The 16,811-nt window shown below is 28.3% G+C and overlaps 1 protein-coding gene across 1 annotated transcript; it reads right to left on the minus strand.

The window, feature by feature from the left end:
• Positions 1–14,029: 14,029 nt before the first annotated feature.
• LOC101237795 (zinc finger protein GFI1 homolog pag-3) lies at positions 14,030–16,072 on the minus strand. Its single transcript, XM_065804268.1, has 2 exons — positions 15,913–16,072; positions 14,030–14,629 (listed from the first exon to the last, which is right to left on the minus strand). The coding sequence occupies exons 1-2, from the start codon at positions 16,016–16,018 to the stop codon at positions 14,148–14,150; spliced, it is 588 nt and encodes a 195-aa protein (XP_065660340.1). The 5' UTR covers positions 16,019–16,072; the 3' UTR covers positions 14,030–14,147.
• Between the last annotated feature and the right edge of the window lie 739 nt (positions 16,073–16,811).

Consider the following 16,811-nt stretch of genomic DNA (forward strand, 5'->3'; position numbering starts at 1 on the left):
ACTATTTTTGATCCCGGTATTGCTTGCAGTTGTATCAAAACTATGACCGCCTACTTTTGATTCAAGTTTATATTCCTTTGGTAGATTCAAAATACTTGTATATTGATCCTCACCAGAAAAGGAAGTTTAAGAAGGAACACCTAGTTGCGTCTTACTCTCAATGTTTACTATAGCTACCTGCCTATATAACTACTACTATAACTACCTACCTGTCAACCTTGAACTTTTTTGCTGCATTAATTTCATAAAGAGTTTTTCCATCAAAATGTATAACATATGGATAAGGAAAAGCTTCTATTGCATTTTTTACATCCTCTTTTTTTAAGGTTGACATATTTTCATTTGCTAATTTTATTTTTCTAAAGGCTGTTGATTTACTGCAATGTATATCTGTAAGTTCAACACCAGCTTCAGTTAAAATGGCACTTGTCACTTTTTTCAAAACATTTGTCGAAACATCATTTAACGTAGCCATTAGGGCAACGTTCCCGGCATACACATCAATTGGAATTTCTGCAGTTACTGTACTGTTAGATTGAGATGGTTCTTTATGATAATAGTTATTAGGCTAAAAATCAGAATCATAAGATGAATCAGAACTCAAATCAAAATTGAGTTCAATTTCATAATTAGATTTTGCTGATCGCACATCTTTCGTTCTATTTATCATTCTAATCCTCTCTGCTGTCAACAAGCATAAAATAATATAAATTATAATGAAATATTTTATAAGAAAAAAACCACTTAATACTTTTAATTGTAAAGTTTTACGTTTTTACTAAATTTCTTATCCTCTGTCCTTAGAATAAACTTTCTTTCTCCTTCCTGATCTTCCAAAAAACATCAAGTCTTCAAGCTTATCCTTGTCAGACCTTTTTTTGTGGGTTCTAATAATGTTTTTAAAATCTGGATTGTGTACCCAAAAAACTTTTTATATGTAATTCTTGAAGTTTTTCTAATTTATTAAATCTTTAGAAGGGCCTCTTTTTTCTGTTTGTTTTTTTAATTAGAATACTGCTTGTCGAGTTTAAAAATAAGATTTTTGAATAGTTGAGTGTCATTAACAACTTCAAACCCTGCTTTTATCCAGGGTTTCTTAACCTTGGCTAAAACACAGATACAATCCAAATTTCCACAACTTTTAAAATTTTTACGAAGCGAGCACGTAACCAAACTGATTTATTTGGTAGTTTTAGGCAGTATAGATTACAGGTATGCTAGATGTTGTAGAATATCCATGCCTGTTGGAAGTTGAATATCTAAATGCATATTTGTTTTTGTTCATTATATTTTAATGAGATAATTTGGATCACTCTATATCTTATATATATAATATACATTAAATTGCTCAAGTTTCTTACAAATTAGAAATCACCTGTAACTTCTGGTTTAGCTGCTTTAATAATAAACAATTTTTTTTTTTTTATTAGATCTTAACTTAAATTTGCTTTCAAACTCGCACGTTTTGTTTCCATTAAACATACATAAAATGAGTAATTCTATTCTTATTTTGAATATATACATTTGCAAACTACGTTATGAATCTATATAACAAAGATTTAATTTAATTGTTGAATAGGTTATAAAAACAACGCCGCACCTTCTTGGAGAAAGAAAAAAACCTTTTTTCTTTCTTCTCCAAAAAGTGAAAATAGCGTATTCCCAGTGGGCACAGGACCTAAATAAGACGTCTTTTGAACGTTCAAAAGACGTCCAAAACGTTCAAAAGACGTTCAAAAGACGTCCAAAACGTTCAAAAGACGTTCAAAAGACGTCTTTTTTACATCTTGTGCCCACTGGGTTGTGTTTAATGAAAATCGCCGCGTTAAAGAACTCAAGAATTCCTTCTTCTGTTATTTAGATAAATTTAGCGTTGTTTAATTTATGGACGATCCAAAAGATTATTCCATAAAATCAAACATCTACCAATGAAGTTAAATTTAGTATAAAATAATCAAAATAATTTCATTAACTAATTGCCCTCACCTTTAAGATAAAACGGTCAAATTTTTAGGGTATTTTTGTTCCCAGGTTTTAATCTTTTATATCTGCAACATAAATGAAAAGTTTTAAAAAAGATTGAGTTAAATGCGCTGTGCAACTTTTTGAATTTATTTATATCTTTGTTTGAAATGTGTTTTTTTTTTTATTTTTGATTCTTAGACCTTTTATTTATTTGTTGTTCTGTAGTTTGATATTAAAAAAACAAAAACTAAATTTATGATTTTTCAATAAATAAAAATTAAATAATATTTCCATGATTTAGAAGAATATGTTTAAGCCGATAGCGTTTCTTGCTAATTTTTCATAAAAGTTTTTTATTTATTATTTTAACACATTTACATTTGTTTATTTTGTTAACGGAATTAAACTTCATATTTACGGAATTTATCAAAGGTCATGGTGACAAAACTAAAGGGCATGGTGATAAAACTAAAGGGCATGGTGATAAAACTAAAGGGCGTGGTGATAAAACTAAAGGACATGGTGACAAAACTAGTCTTCTTCTCGCCCCTGCTACTAATATATCTTATTAGTTTCTTTTTTAATTTTTTAAATTAATTAAATTTTTTTAAGCATTATCACATAAACATAAACATACTTAAGTGTAAAAATTGTACTACATGAAAGTGTTAAATTTGTTACTAGAAAATCTTATTGTCGCCATTGTGGCTATATAATTTTTATAGATCAACTTTTATTATTCATCAGGTCCGTCTTTACCCATGTGAAAAAAAGTCACAATTATACTCTCTTTATCCTACTTTTATTGAATTTTTTTTTTAATGTAGTTGCATTGGGCGAAATCTGTAACAAATTCCTTTTTCAAGGTTAAGTTTAATTTTCGAAGACTTATTTAAAAAAGTCTAACGAGTTACTATTTTTTTATACTCAGAGTGAATCATTTATTGGATCAGGAAAGAAAATTGAATCATTTCATAATAGAATTTTGCTTGGCTCTTTAAGATTTATCAGCTAAATAGAACCCGTTTTTAGCTAAACACATCAGCACTTATGCAGACCAATGTAAAGGTAGCACATGATACCTATCAGCTAACATTTGCGAAGAGTTCATCTAGCTACTTATCGGTTCGCTTTTACAAATAATTATTTTAAAATAAATTACTATTGCTTTTATATTTTTATTTGACGTTAAATTCCTTTAAAAACTTGACAAGTTTAAAATAACATTTTTTGTATTGCTGAATTTCTTTCCTACAGTTATTAAACTTAAAGCTGCCAAATATTAATCAGTTATCGTTGATTCCACAGAAGTCTCAAAGGTAAATTAACTCATTTTTCTTGTTCGATATCTAATGCTTGATAAAAAACCAGTGGAACTTTTTTATGATTTACTCCAATTAAAAGTCATGGGGCAGCTGATATGTTAGATTAAGTTTTGAAAAAGAGTGTGCAAACGTCAATATGACGAATTGACGTCTATTGAGGCATCAGACTTTGCTGGGAAAAAAGAAATGATTGCCATAGTTAAGGTCATTACAAATAAACTTTTGCAGAGGTTTTTTTTGTCTGCATATGATTGCTAAGGTGCTCCCAAAAGTCCCTACAGTCATATTTTAGACCACTACCGAAGAGCATTTAACTGGAAAGTTCACGCTTCCTTCATTAACAATTTCTCTCATTGGGCTAGAGCCGGCGTCAAATCTCGGATCTCTTGGTTCTGAGCCAGAACTCTAACTAAAGCGCTTTGGCTGCACATATTAAGCTTTAAACGTAAATGGATGTTGCTCTCTGTTGCTGTTAAGAATTGATCCAAAGAATGGTCTTATAGAACTTTATAAAGCTGAAGAATTGCTTCAGGCTTAATTATGGACAGAAACGCAATTTGAAAATGTCAGCTTTAGCTGTTTTTGAAGTTAAAACGATTTTTCTAAAAGAAACTCGGATGGTGTAATCGATCATTTTGCTTATTTAAAAATTCGTGGCAAGATATCAAAATAATTTATCTTCTTAATAAAGCTGTAATATAACCTAGATAAAAACTATGTAGTCGTTAGAAATGTTAATACTTTAATTTACCCAACTGCGATTTATATAAATATGTTCAAAATACAAAAATCTGAATGTTTCTTGCTTATTCTTTGGATTAACTTAATAAAAGTAAACGTGGTAGTTAATTAAGTATAATTATTTTAATTATGTTAATTAAGTATAATTATTTACCACATTTACTTGTTATTTTTTGGTCTAATGTAATTATATTTATTAAGCAAGCAATTTAAAAAAGTTGTGCTGAAATATGAAATTTTGTTTTGGCGAGGGTAGAGGTGGGAGAAGCTACAACTTTTATTTTGCTGGGGGATGGGGGATGGCACGATGAACCATAAACGGGCCTGTATCCCATATATAAAAATATAGATTTTTTGGCTTGTGTAAAAAAAACCTACAAGTCAGAATTTTTAAAAATATCAAATTTTATATTTTTGTAAGTAGAAAATTAACTTCTTTGTGTAGAAATAATTACTTTTTTTTATCATTCAAAAGATAAAAGCACAAAACCTGTCACTTATAAGTAAGGTTTAGCGTAGTGGGAGTAGGAGGGGGAGGAAAATTTGCAGGTGAGTGAATTGGCGACGACAAGGGTTGGGGGTTGTACATTAATCCCCTTGAAACATTTTTGTTAAAGAATAAATATATTTTATCAATAGTTTTATGTGCCTTTTATCATAAATTAAAAGTATGTCTAAGGCATTAAACAATTATCATTAAAAAAAAAAGCAACTGTTGATATTATTGCAACAATTTGGTTATTTAAAAATACATTCACACTATAGATATTACATAGAAACAAGCATTAAGAAAGAAATTTACTTTCCTGCTAGTATATACAAACTTTTTTCTGCGATATTTTATTTACAGGGGGGTACAGAACGTTCGTTTGACGTCGTAAGAAAATCATACAGACTTGTGACGTCTATAAGGCTTTGTATAGATGTCTTACGAACGTCTGTGTCCGTTGGGTTTAAGCAAAATGATTTTTTATTAATTCAAAGTCAATTCTCTCAGAAAGCTCACATTTGATTAAAAATAATGCCAAACCGTTTGTCATTGTTGATTACAAATAATTTTTAATCTTTGGTCTACTGAAACAACTCTCATCACAAGGAGATGTAAAAGACAGAGTCAAGTCAACTTTGTAGAGTATAGACAAATTAGGAAAACATGATGTCATCTATTTTTCTTTTAAGTACTGATGTACATTATTCATTCGTAGTTTAGTTGTCATTGCTAGAGGTATAGATGGAGACGCATTTTTGAAAGTAAGAACGAGTAGGTTTCAAGCAGGGAGGGTTTTTTTATCTTCCATACAGGTTTTTGCCGAAAACATTTTTAATACATGGAAATAAAATTGCTCCACAATGTTAAAATCAGTTAATTTATAATTTTTTTTCTCGTTTAAAAAAAAAGGCATTTAACGTTTGCAAAGTTATTGTAGTTTTATGAACATCTGTTAGTGTAAAGTCTCAGTAGTTTTTATACACCAAACTATGTTAAAAATCCATTGACTGTATACATTATGATTATAGGAGTTATTTAAATTTAAGTTTGCATTCATTAACTACGCTTTTGGAACTTGCGCATGATTCGAAATTTGGGTCACTTCCCGGTGAAACAATTGTTGATATGGTTCAAATAAATTGTTCAAATTTAATTTATCTACAAAGAAGCATACACATTCCAGTGTAACTGACGGTGCATCAGTTATGAAAAAATTTGGAAGATTAGGCGGGAGAACCAACTTTGTTATGCACATGGGCTACATTTAGCAGTGAGTGTAATTCATCCGACAACCAGAAATCTAATAAAAATAATAGTAAAGATGACGAGACTGAAGAAATCGATTTTACGACTTCAGTGGATTTACAGTCAAGCCAAAACAACAATTTATTTAACTTAAGAGAAATTGAGCTCCCTGAAGAGTTATTAGACAACATTAGTAATGCACAAGCAATTCAAAAGCTACGGAAAATTGTCCGAATGTTTTGTAAATCATCCGTTAAAAATAAAATTTTACAAAAATGCATAAAAATGAATACAATAAAGAGCTCAAGTTAATACTGGATGTGAAGCGGGGGTTGCCTTCTTGTAAAGATGTAAAGAGGGGGTGGAATTGTCTTCTTGCAATGTTGAAGCGATTTATTGCATTAAAAACGTGTATATTAAAAGCATTGATCGGTTTTAAAGAAAACTATATTAACAATATTTCGGAGAAGAAATATTTACTGGTGCAGACTGTATTAACAGCGTTACAATTAATTAAACTTTGAATTAAAAGGCTAGGCCGACGTAACCCACCCCTACTTCATGCTTAGGGTGTATCAGTGTTTATATTAGATGTTTTTCGCAAAATAAACATTGCTTTTTGTTTAAATGCTGCTGTGGGTGCAACAGAAAACTGTCAAAAAACGGAATGCAAATTTAGTTGGCTTACTAAAATATCTAAATAACCCATCAAATTATAAACGCGAACTAGACATAGATTCTATAATATTATTGCCTTCCAAATTAGTTCTTCACACTATGGCTGAAAAAATTTTTTCTAAGCTATTGTTGAGGATATTGTTGGTGGTGGTACTTCCGCTGATATTAAAGAATATTAATGCAGTAATGATGGGATTAAAACGTTGTTTATGGCCGAACCAAATTTATCAATTACATCTAAATTAACACTTCATCAAAAATTGGATGGTCCGGAAGATATACTCTATGACGTTAAAAACATTAAAAAAGAAATGGGTATTTTCGATGCAACAAAAAAGCGTACAAATAATTTAAGCATCGATTGAGTCTGAAAAAGCTTTTTTGGCGGCAGGTCTTTTATTACGAAAATTCGAATATCGTTAAGTGATGGCGCTATCGACAATTTGTGTTTCTTAAAAAATTATTTTAAAAATTAATAGTTATAAAATTTAATGTTAATGAAGTTTATATTCGTTTTGTTTTGAGAGCCTTGGTATTAATTATTTTGTATTTAATTTCTTTATCTTTTTCTTATTCAAAATAATAGTAACAAAAAAGCATTTTTTGTAAATTTGTTTGAATTTACACATTTTTTGTTACCTAATTGGATACGTTCTTAATTGTTACCTTATCCCGAGATTTCTCAAAATCTCGGGAAGTAAAACATTTTGGTAATCAAATTTTTAGGGGAAACGAGAAGTCCTAGTAAAATTTCTCTGAAGTTTTTTACATCTTTGTTTCCGCCTTCCAGTGCATCTTCAGAAAGCATAATATATTTAGCAAACATATATACTATAGGTAAGCTTTTGTAGCGAAGTACCTGGTGAGAGTGTAACAACAATTATACAAATATATATTGTACAAGAGGTATAGATGAGCAAAATGGTAGTTTGTTTCTTTAAAGTAGATCTCTAGAGTTTCAGGGTTTACCTCTTTAATAAGGAAGACAATAGATTGTATGATGCAAAATCACTTACCTTGTATAATCACTTACCTTGTATAATCCTATACTGAAGTATAGGATTATACAAGGTAAGTTCCTTGTATAATCCTATACTTCAGCAGATACAAAATAATCCTAAAAACATATTCAGTTATTTTTTGTAACTCTTTTATCTTTCAACTATAAAATTTATAAAAAGTTTAATTCTAAAATAAATCCTGAAAAAACCGCTTGAGGTAAAACCTATCAACCTATTTCGGCATCGAACACTCGCCGTATCTTGATCTTAAAATATTCACAACCATTCAAATTTTCTTCTCACAACCAATCTAATCTGCTACTTTAATCCTTTCTGAAAAAATACTTTTTTTATCTTCCGATTTAGTCTATTTTCTTCTCCTCAAACCTGCCATGACTCAAAACCTGTTCTGTATCAAATGCATAGAAGATACACTATATATGTGATCCATCCGTGTAGAGTAGATACACCATCGAAAGAGTATATTCACTAAGTGTATTACTTTCCTCACAAATAGTACCTAGTTTATTTATTTCACTTGGACTTGCTCCACAAATAGAACATTACAGAATTAAATTACTTACATTACATAGTATTGCTGCTACAATTTCACCCACCGTGGTTATTTCTAGTTGATCTTCAATAAAGTATTCCTAGCTAGCTGATTAATAAAAGTTTGGCAACTTCCGATATCTTCTTTGTTTTTTGGTTTAATATATCTTAAATTCCTACCTCGGCTGAGTAGTTCTCTACTTGAGGAAGGAGTGCAGTTTCCTTGGCTTCATCGCGCAATTATTGGTAATCATTAGATCATAGATAACTAATCGAATAATTTTTCAAAAATAATATAATGTATTAAAAAAATATGAGAGTGCTTAAATACTAGTATAATTTATTAAGAGTATTAAAAAAATGAAGCACTAATAAGTCGATTAAAAAATATTTTATTCATAAAATGAATAATTCTATTATTAGTATTATACTTTGTAATTGTTATTTTAATTGTTGTATTTTTAGAAAAATATGTTTTGAAAATAAAAATGAATTGAACGTTTCAAAATATAAACTTGCTCTTCTTTTTGTTTTAATTGAACCTGCTGGTAAAAATCCGTTCTATTACGTTATTATAAGCTTTATTTTAATTGCTTTTAATAATAATATATTCTTTTTAATTTTTATACTTATATTAAATTTTTCTGCAAAGCTCATCATGCCTTTTTGTTTAATAAATTATTCGAATATATTGAAAAAATTATTTGAATATCAACCCTGTAAATAAAGCAAGTGCTTCATTATTACCATAGCCAACGACGTGGCCACTTAGGTATATTAATTTAAAATGTCACAGCTGTATTCTTAATATTTCCAGGTATTTTACATTTTTCAAAAATAGTTTAAAAACTTTTTGACTTTGAGAGGGCATAAAGGGTATAAAAAATTGATCCAGTGCATTATAAAATAAACACTCTTTGTATGCTTGTTGATTGCAAATGAGTGGAAAATTCATTATACTAAAAAACTAAACTCTCGCCCACTGTGATATGATGGAAGGTAAAAAAGTTTCGTCCTTAGTTTTTTTAGCCAACACCAGTTCAGAAACGAAAGCCAAAAAAAGTAATTCTCAAATTTTTCGGTGTTCTGACACCGGTCTGCCAGTGACTTCTATATCCCTAGGGCTAAAACTTCTTGAAATAGTCGCTAATCTTTGCGAAAGAAAAATGGAGATAAGACAATATCAAATCTGTTGTGTTCAATTATTCTTAAATGGATCATGTCAGTAAGTGTTTTTACAAATCTGCTTTTAGCTCAATATAATCTAGTTTAAAGTGGATACAATTAAACACAGCTTAACAATACTGTATTGTTACCTATTTAAAATTGTTTTCTTAAAGTGTATGATTTTGCAGCCCAACACTGCTTTTATAGTCTTAGATGCTGCAGCGTTATAGGGTAAGGTTGCTAATATTGTACCGATGCCTATAATGTACTTTTAACATAACTCGATATTTTTACAACCCACAAGAAATTTTTTAATTTATGTTTTATCTTTGCTGAATGAAATTAAGGAGTCAGCTGTTGTTTTTTTTTTGTCATCTAACAGCAGTAAGGCCTGAGCAAGCTCTTGTTAGTTTGTTATTGGAAATTTCTTATTTTAGAGATTTATGGCTAAGCGTATTTCACTAAAGAAAGTAGAAGATATGATTTGTTCTGTGTATTTATGTTAAAGCATAATTTATCTAAATTCGAAATAACTACCTAGAATTTAAAATACCTTATTATTAGTTGTCAAATTTTTTAATCAACCCAATGTCAGATTTGTTGCCGAATTGTACTCTAAGGCAGATCCTAAATTGTACCAACGCTACCATTTTGACCGCCAAAAAAACGCATGTAAAGTTTAACAAATTCCCTTCAAAAATAAAATAAAATTTATAGTTTAATAAATTCCCTTAAAAAAAAAAAATGTCAAAACAGAGATATGGATCATGGAGAGAAGAGGGTATGAAAAAAGCTATTTTTGCGCATCGTAAAAGCGATATCGGATTAAATACCGTTTGTTTAAAATACGTAATTCCTAATCCACCCTTTAAAAGGCATGTGGAACATAAAAGTGTATATGCAAATGACTCAACTAAGAATTTTGGTAGGTGTAGTAATCTACCTCTTGAAACTGAGAAAGAGTAAGTTGAACATGTTTTGAAACTCGAATCGTGTATGTTTGCAATTAGTACTAAAGACTAAAGACGATTGGCATTTGAAATTGCTGAGAAGAATAAAATATCTCATCATTTCAACAAAGATTTGGGCATGGCTGGAAAGAAGTGGTACTACCAATTCATGAAACGTCACCCCTGCCCCAGTTTGAGGTTACCTGAACCAACGTCTATGGCAAGAGCTACCGGTTTCTGTAGAGAAGAGGTTGAACTATTTTTCAATTAACTTACAGAACTTGTTGATAATTACAATATTGCTGCTGATTTGATCTACAACGTAGGTGAAACTGGAATAGGTACAGTTCAGAAACAAATGAAAGTTTTGGCTCTGAAAGGGAAACACCAGGTAGGAGGTATAATAAGTAGTGAAAGAGGTTCAAATACCACTGAAGCATATTACATGAATGCTGCAGGATCTTTTGTACTTCCTATGCTAATTTTTTAAACGTAAGAGATTCAAAAATGAGCTCAAAGATGGAGCACCACCATTGACCATTTTTGCATGTTCTGATAGCGGTTGGATAACCACAGGTTTTTTACTTTTTTGTATTAGGCGTTCTATAAACTACCTTTGTCTTGAACTTTTAAAAGAACATCCAGAACAAAAAAAAGTATTTCTTATCATTGATGGTCATTCAACACACACAAAAATCTAGAAGTATTAGTTTAAGCTCGAAATTATGAAATAGTAATGCTTTCTTTGCCATCACATACTACTCATAGGCTACAACCTTTAGATAGATCGTTTTTCAAAGCTTTGAATTCTAGAAATAACATTGCCTGTGATAAATTTATGCGAAGCCATTCAGGCAGATGTATTGCTCAATTTTTAGTGTCTCAAATTTTTAGAGAGGCTTATGTAAAGGTTGTTGGTATGGAAATAGCTATTAATGGAGTTAGAGACACTGGGATACGGCCAGTAGACAACTCAGTGTTTCAGGAAAAAGACTTTCTACCTTCCAAATTACTAAGAGGAGAGTTCAGCTTAAATAAGCAACAATCAAAAACTTTCCAAACAGTAAGTAATTATAAAACAGTAGTAGTTTTCTAGCTTTATAAACAAATTGTTTTAATTAAAATTATTCGGTTGTTGTTGGTTATTCAAAGTTAACAATTTTACTTTTTTTTTATGCTAACACATTTTTTTAATTTTGAAATTCCAATTAAAGAAATATCCATACTTCCAATACGAACTTCACCACTTAAACAAAAAAAGAAAAATTCCAGTACTACTCTTGTATTGACAAGTAGACCCTTAGTATAAAGATGCACTCTCTAGCTCAGTTTTACCAATATCAACTAAAAAGATAGAACAGGGCAGAAATGGTGTAAAAAGGTTCAAGCATGCTAATACATCATAATAATTCATAGTGAAAGCTGGTTTTGTTACCTTTGTGAAGAAAATATAGAAAAGAATATGATATAATGTCTTGCTTGTCAAGGCTGGTGTCATGTTGACTGTGCAGGTGTTAATCAAAAACAGAAACAATATATCTACAACTTTTTCCAAAAACAAAGTTTTATCTATTTTATTTTACATTATTTAGTATAATTGTTTTTAAAACAGATATAGTATTTATTGTTTTACATTATTTAGTATAATCTTTAATACCTGCCTTCCTCCTCTATTCTAATCCTTGCTAGCCCTTTGGTAAGCATACAATTTAAATAAAAATTGTACCATATTTGGTAATACCTGTTTTTAGCATTTTCCAGAAGAAAAAAAAATTCAAATTGCATAGAGTTTTTTAAAAAAAAAACTTCATTTCAGATTATGGGCAGTTAGGTATTATGTTATGTTATATCAGAATATTTCCAATTGGTGATTTTACAAAAACCATTCGTTTTAATCAGTTCTTTTAATCCCTTAAATCTAAAATTATAAAATATTTGCGAAGTTCTAAAGTATTTGAAATCGAGAAAGTGGTACAATATTGGATTACAATGGTACAATTAAGGATCTAGTTTCCTTAATTGTACTCTTAGCGCTATTTTTTTAATTTGATTCTTTGGAACTTAACGCTTTTTAAATTATGAGTTTTTTTAACATCTTTACAATAAACGATTCCTAAATTATGAAATACAATTGAATATCCACTATTCAACTCAGTAGATTGCCTACATTTTTTCATTTGATCTTAGGGGGTACAATATTAGCAACCTTACCCTACCAGTTTTAATGATTAAAGATAGTGATTACACTGCAGTAAAATTATGTTCTCAATTTTATCTACAAACTCTATAATATACATTACTGATAAAGGCTCGGCGATAAGACAATATGCGTCTTCTTCTTGCTCAGGCCATTTTTTATAAATGTACAACCTTTCTTATTGTAAATTTTATTAAACGGCGAAGTAAAATAAAAATTTTGAAAAAAAAAAGTTATTAGACTGAAGTATTATAGTGCAACATAATAACAATGTTTATGCAATGTTTGAATGCCACAGTATAACAATCTACTTGTAGAATCGTACAGTATAATAACAATTAAATGATAACATGTCTTCTCAATGGTTAAAATAAATCATATAAACTTAAAAAACAGTTTTAGTTGAAAAACAAAAAAGAATATTTAGTATAAATACTAAATCGGTTATTCTTATCAATACCCAAACAATTGTTCTGGTTAATACCCAATCGATTATTCTTTTAAATACCTAATTGATAATTATTTTCAACAACCGATATTAACCGGTACTTTTTTTAATCGATATTTTGTACTTTGACAAAAAGTTTGATATTTAAATTAAGAAAATAAAATTCTGTGTTATTTTAGTTTAGCTTTAAAACATTTTGATTCTTTAAATTATCTTATAATATTCATATATGGTAATTAAAAGAATTATTATCAAATATTATCACAAACGCTATTAAATTTCTAAAAGGTTAAACGCAAAATATATTTTGTTTTACGTTGCATATAAATCTGTTGTAAAATGTGATTATTTATGTTTTATGCTGTACATGAAATACTATTTCGCAATAATATTTCGCAATATATTACAATATAACAATTTGTTAAATTATAAAAAAAACTTGATGTAATTACTTTCCGTAGAAAAGTATAATTTAAGTTATTTCCTATAGAAATAATTACTCTCCGCGTTAAACTCGTTAAATCTATTGTAATTAGCGTGTAACTAACCTACAATATGTAAGTCGTTTCTAATATTTTACATTCAATAACCTTAAAATAACTTAACCGAATAGTTACCAAGTAGTTATAAGAATATGATATATTATTTAACCCAATGAACAAATAGTTATATGTATATGATATATTATTGTACTTTTTTTAACTGTTCAGTGGAACTTCTAACTTTTAATTTAAAAAAAAAATAGCTTAGAATAAAATGAATTTTACTTAAACATTTTAAAAGTTTAAATTTTAAAAAGTTTTATGGGAAATTCTTGGTTTTTAAAAAAAGTTTCAGACAATTCTTTTTTAAAAGTTGTGGTATCTGAAAAACTATTTTGCAATAAATAAAAGTATAAAAATTCGTATGTGGCGCTTATGCCAAATAAGAATGCCGACTCTATCACTAGCAACCACTAGAATAAAAGACATCAATTAATCAATTTTTAAAAAATATTTATTTTAAAAAGCAAAAATTGGTAGAAAAAATGTGATAACAATTATATATATTATAAATTATAAAATATACATAAAAATAAATTAAGAAAAAAAAAAAAAATTAGAAAAACTAAAAACTAGTTTTTAATTTAAAAGTATTGGAAAATTTACGAAAAAACCATCCTTTCAACAATTATTTTTTTATTTTTTCAAAATAAACTTTACGTAAAAACTTTTATTTTTGAAACTTTAAGTATGGATTACTTCGTTTTCAGATTTACACTTGTTTAAAAAACTTTAAAATATAAAAAAGTATGATTATAAAAATGCATTTCTAATTATAGCTACATGTAATAAGATTAATTATTGATTATTATTATCAACTCTGAAGAAAACAATAATCAACCTAAATTATTCTTCTATGTGTCTGGAGACATGTCTTCGTAAGTCAACTTTTCTATAAAATGCCCTTCGACATTTTTGACAAGAAAATGGCTTAACTCCTGTATGCCGTCGCATATGAGTCAGCATGTTTGAAGATTGACTGAAATGTTTCCCGCAAATGGTACATTGATGAGGTTTTACTCCAGTATGCATCATTTCATGTTTTTTTAGGTCAGATTTACGAAGAAATTTTTTTCCACAATAAGAACACTGGAATGGTTTTTCATCAGTGTGAATTAACATGTGGGTCGTTAAACTTGTCCAACGATAAAATTTTTTACCGCATTCTGCGCAGCTATAAAATGACTCATTGTATTCGAATCTTTTTGACAAAAATTGTTTATTTTTGTTATCTGGAATCAATGGAGGAGGAGCTCCAGTTGAAAATACACGATCATCTTCGTATTCTGAACAAGTACAACTGGTGTTTGATGCTTCTCCTGAAGAATCTAATAACAAAACAAAAAAATTTTAATATGAAAGCTTATTTTTTGTAAAAATTTTAAATATGGCATCCAAATTAAAGTTTAAAAAAAAATTTAACTTAAATGCTGTTAATTTTCAAGAAAAATTAGTGTTATTTCCCTTTATCGGTGAAATCTCTACAATAAAGTGTTATATTCACTAAGGAGAGGCCTTTATTAATGGAAAAGTATCCTTAATAAAAAAGTCTTTGAAGCCTAGTTAAGCTTTATTTTGGGTATTATCTTTGTTGTTTTTGTTGTTTTGGTAGACAATTTATTGTTTAATAACTTTATAAACAGTAATTTTAAAATTATTCTTAACAAATTTAAGTTCTTTAAACATTTTAAATGATCTTTTGAAAGTTAACATAGTAACTTTAAAAAATGAAATAAAAACACACGCTAAAATATATTGTTTATCGACTGCAAAAAAGAAATTAAAAATCTCCGGTTAATGGAGAATGATCAAATACAATTTAATATTTTTTAAATTTCATTCATGTGCCTTGCGTTATTATTAACAAAACGCTCACCAATAGATTATTTCGGCACCAAAATCAAGTATATAAAAACATTTTAACAAACTGGAACAGGTACAACTTCAACTAAATACTAAAACGTATAACTTGTAATGTAAAACCCATATTTACATGGGTTTTACATTACAAATATAGAAAAATTAAGTTGCTAGGAAATGTTATAAACCGAATGCAAAAATTTCGAGAGTGGGGAGGGGATGGGGGGGAAATGGTATAACAACACCACACTGATAAAACGTAATAGACATATAATAATGAAAAAAATAAACTTAAAAGTATCAAAACTGCAGTAACACAAATGTTTCCAGTTAAGATAAATTTTAGGCAATTTTTTATTTTAAGAAACCACTCAAATGCGGTTATTTAAATGTCATTAAACGTTTATTTTAAACTTTGTTCTATAAATTATTGATTCTAGTAATTACTATTTAGAGAAAATGGTTATATACTAAAATATAAGTATATTGTATACTAAAAGTATTAAATAAAACAATTATGTTCAATACTAATGATTTTTTTTTCCAGTTTTAAGAATTTTTATTCTATATTGAAGTTTCCAACATCATCATTTTGTAAAATAATTTCAAAAAGTTCACTTTTTTGATATTTAAAAATTTATTGAGTATTCTAAATGTCTTAACAAACGCGTTTTGTTACTGTATTTTTATTTCTTTATTATTTTTAATAGTTCTAACGATTGTCTTTAATAATAAATTAATTTTTACAAACCTAAAGAACAGCGTCTTTCATTCTGAACTTCTGTTATTTCAATTTGTTCATACCAATCAATTTTCCTCAAAAGAGGATATCGCTTTAAAAGGAATATATGTGGCATTATTAGAAGCACCCAAATGTTGTTACACCTTTTTCAGTGTCACTTATTTATACAAAATGTAAAAGCCTCAAAAACAATTTCCTGTCACAAATTTTGAGCAATACTTAAATAAAATGTAAGGCTTAAACAACCGTTGTTTGGTAATTTCCGATTAAATATAGTTAGGAAAACCGGTAATAAAGATGTAAGTATAATTGCGTCATACATATCAACTTGATTTTAACAAAGTTTTAAAAAATTGGCAAACTCTTTAAAAAACAAGCATGATAGAAGACATAATAAATGTTATTGAAGTTAATGAACACTTTGAAAGCATGGTTTCTTATTAAAATTCAATTTGTAATCTTTATTTTATCAAAACTGTGTCTTAAAACGATGTAATATATAAACTGATTCTTAAGCAATTAAAATGCATAGACAAACAATTTTAAACTTTAAGAACAATTTACTTGACAACTTCCTTTTTCATAACGTTAAATAGGTTATTTGTAAGAGACAATTTTTGAAACAAATCGCTCTGATTTTTGCGTTAAAATCAGAAAAAGCTGAATCAATATATATTTTATAATTTTTTATCCCGTTGTTGGATGTAAATTAAAAAGTATTTCAGGAGACAATTATTGTATTTTTTCCTGACAAATGACATAAATATTTACCTCATAAATATAAGTTTTTTAAGTAAAAAATAGTAATACTTTTGCTAACTTTACGGCACGCATTACAACATAAAAATTATATATGTGTGTATATATATATATATATATATATATATATATATATATATATATATATA

Source organism: Hydra vulgaris, chromosome 08 (genome assembly GCF_038396675.1).
Source record: "Hydra vulgaris chromosome 08, alternate assembly HydraT2T_AEP".
Lineage (NCBI taxonomy): Eukaryota > Metazoa > Cnidaria > Hydrozoa > Anthoathecata > Hydridae > Hydra > Hydra vulgaris.

Coding starts and splice junctions, on each gene's coding strand:
- LOC101237795 (XM_065804268.1), bottom strand. CDS start 16,018: ATGCCACATATATTCCTTTTAAAGCGATATCCTCTTTTGAGGAAAATT. Junction 14,630..15,912: donor TGAAAGACGCTGTTCTTTAG/GTTTGTAAAAAT, acceptor TTTTGTTATTAG/ATTCTTCAGGAGAAGCATCA.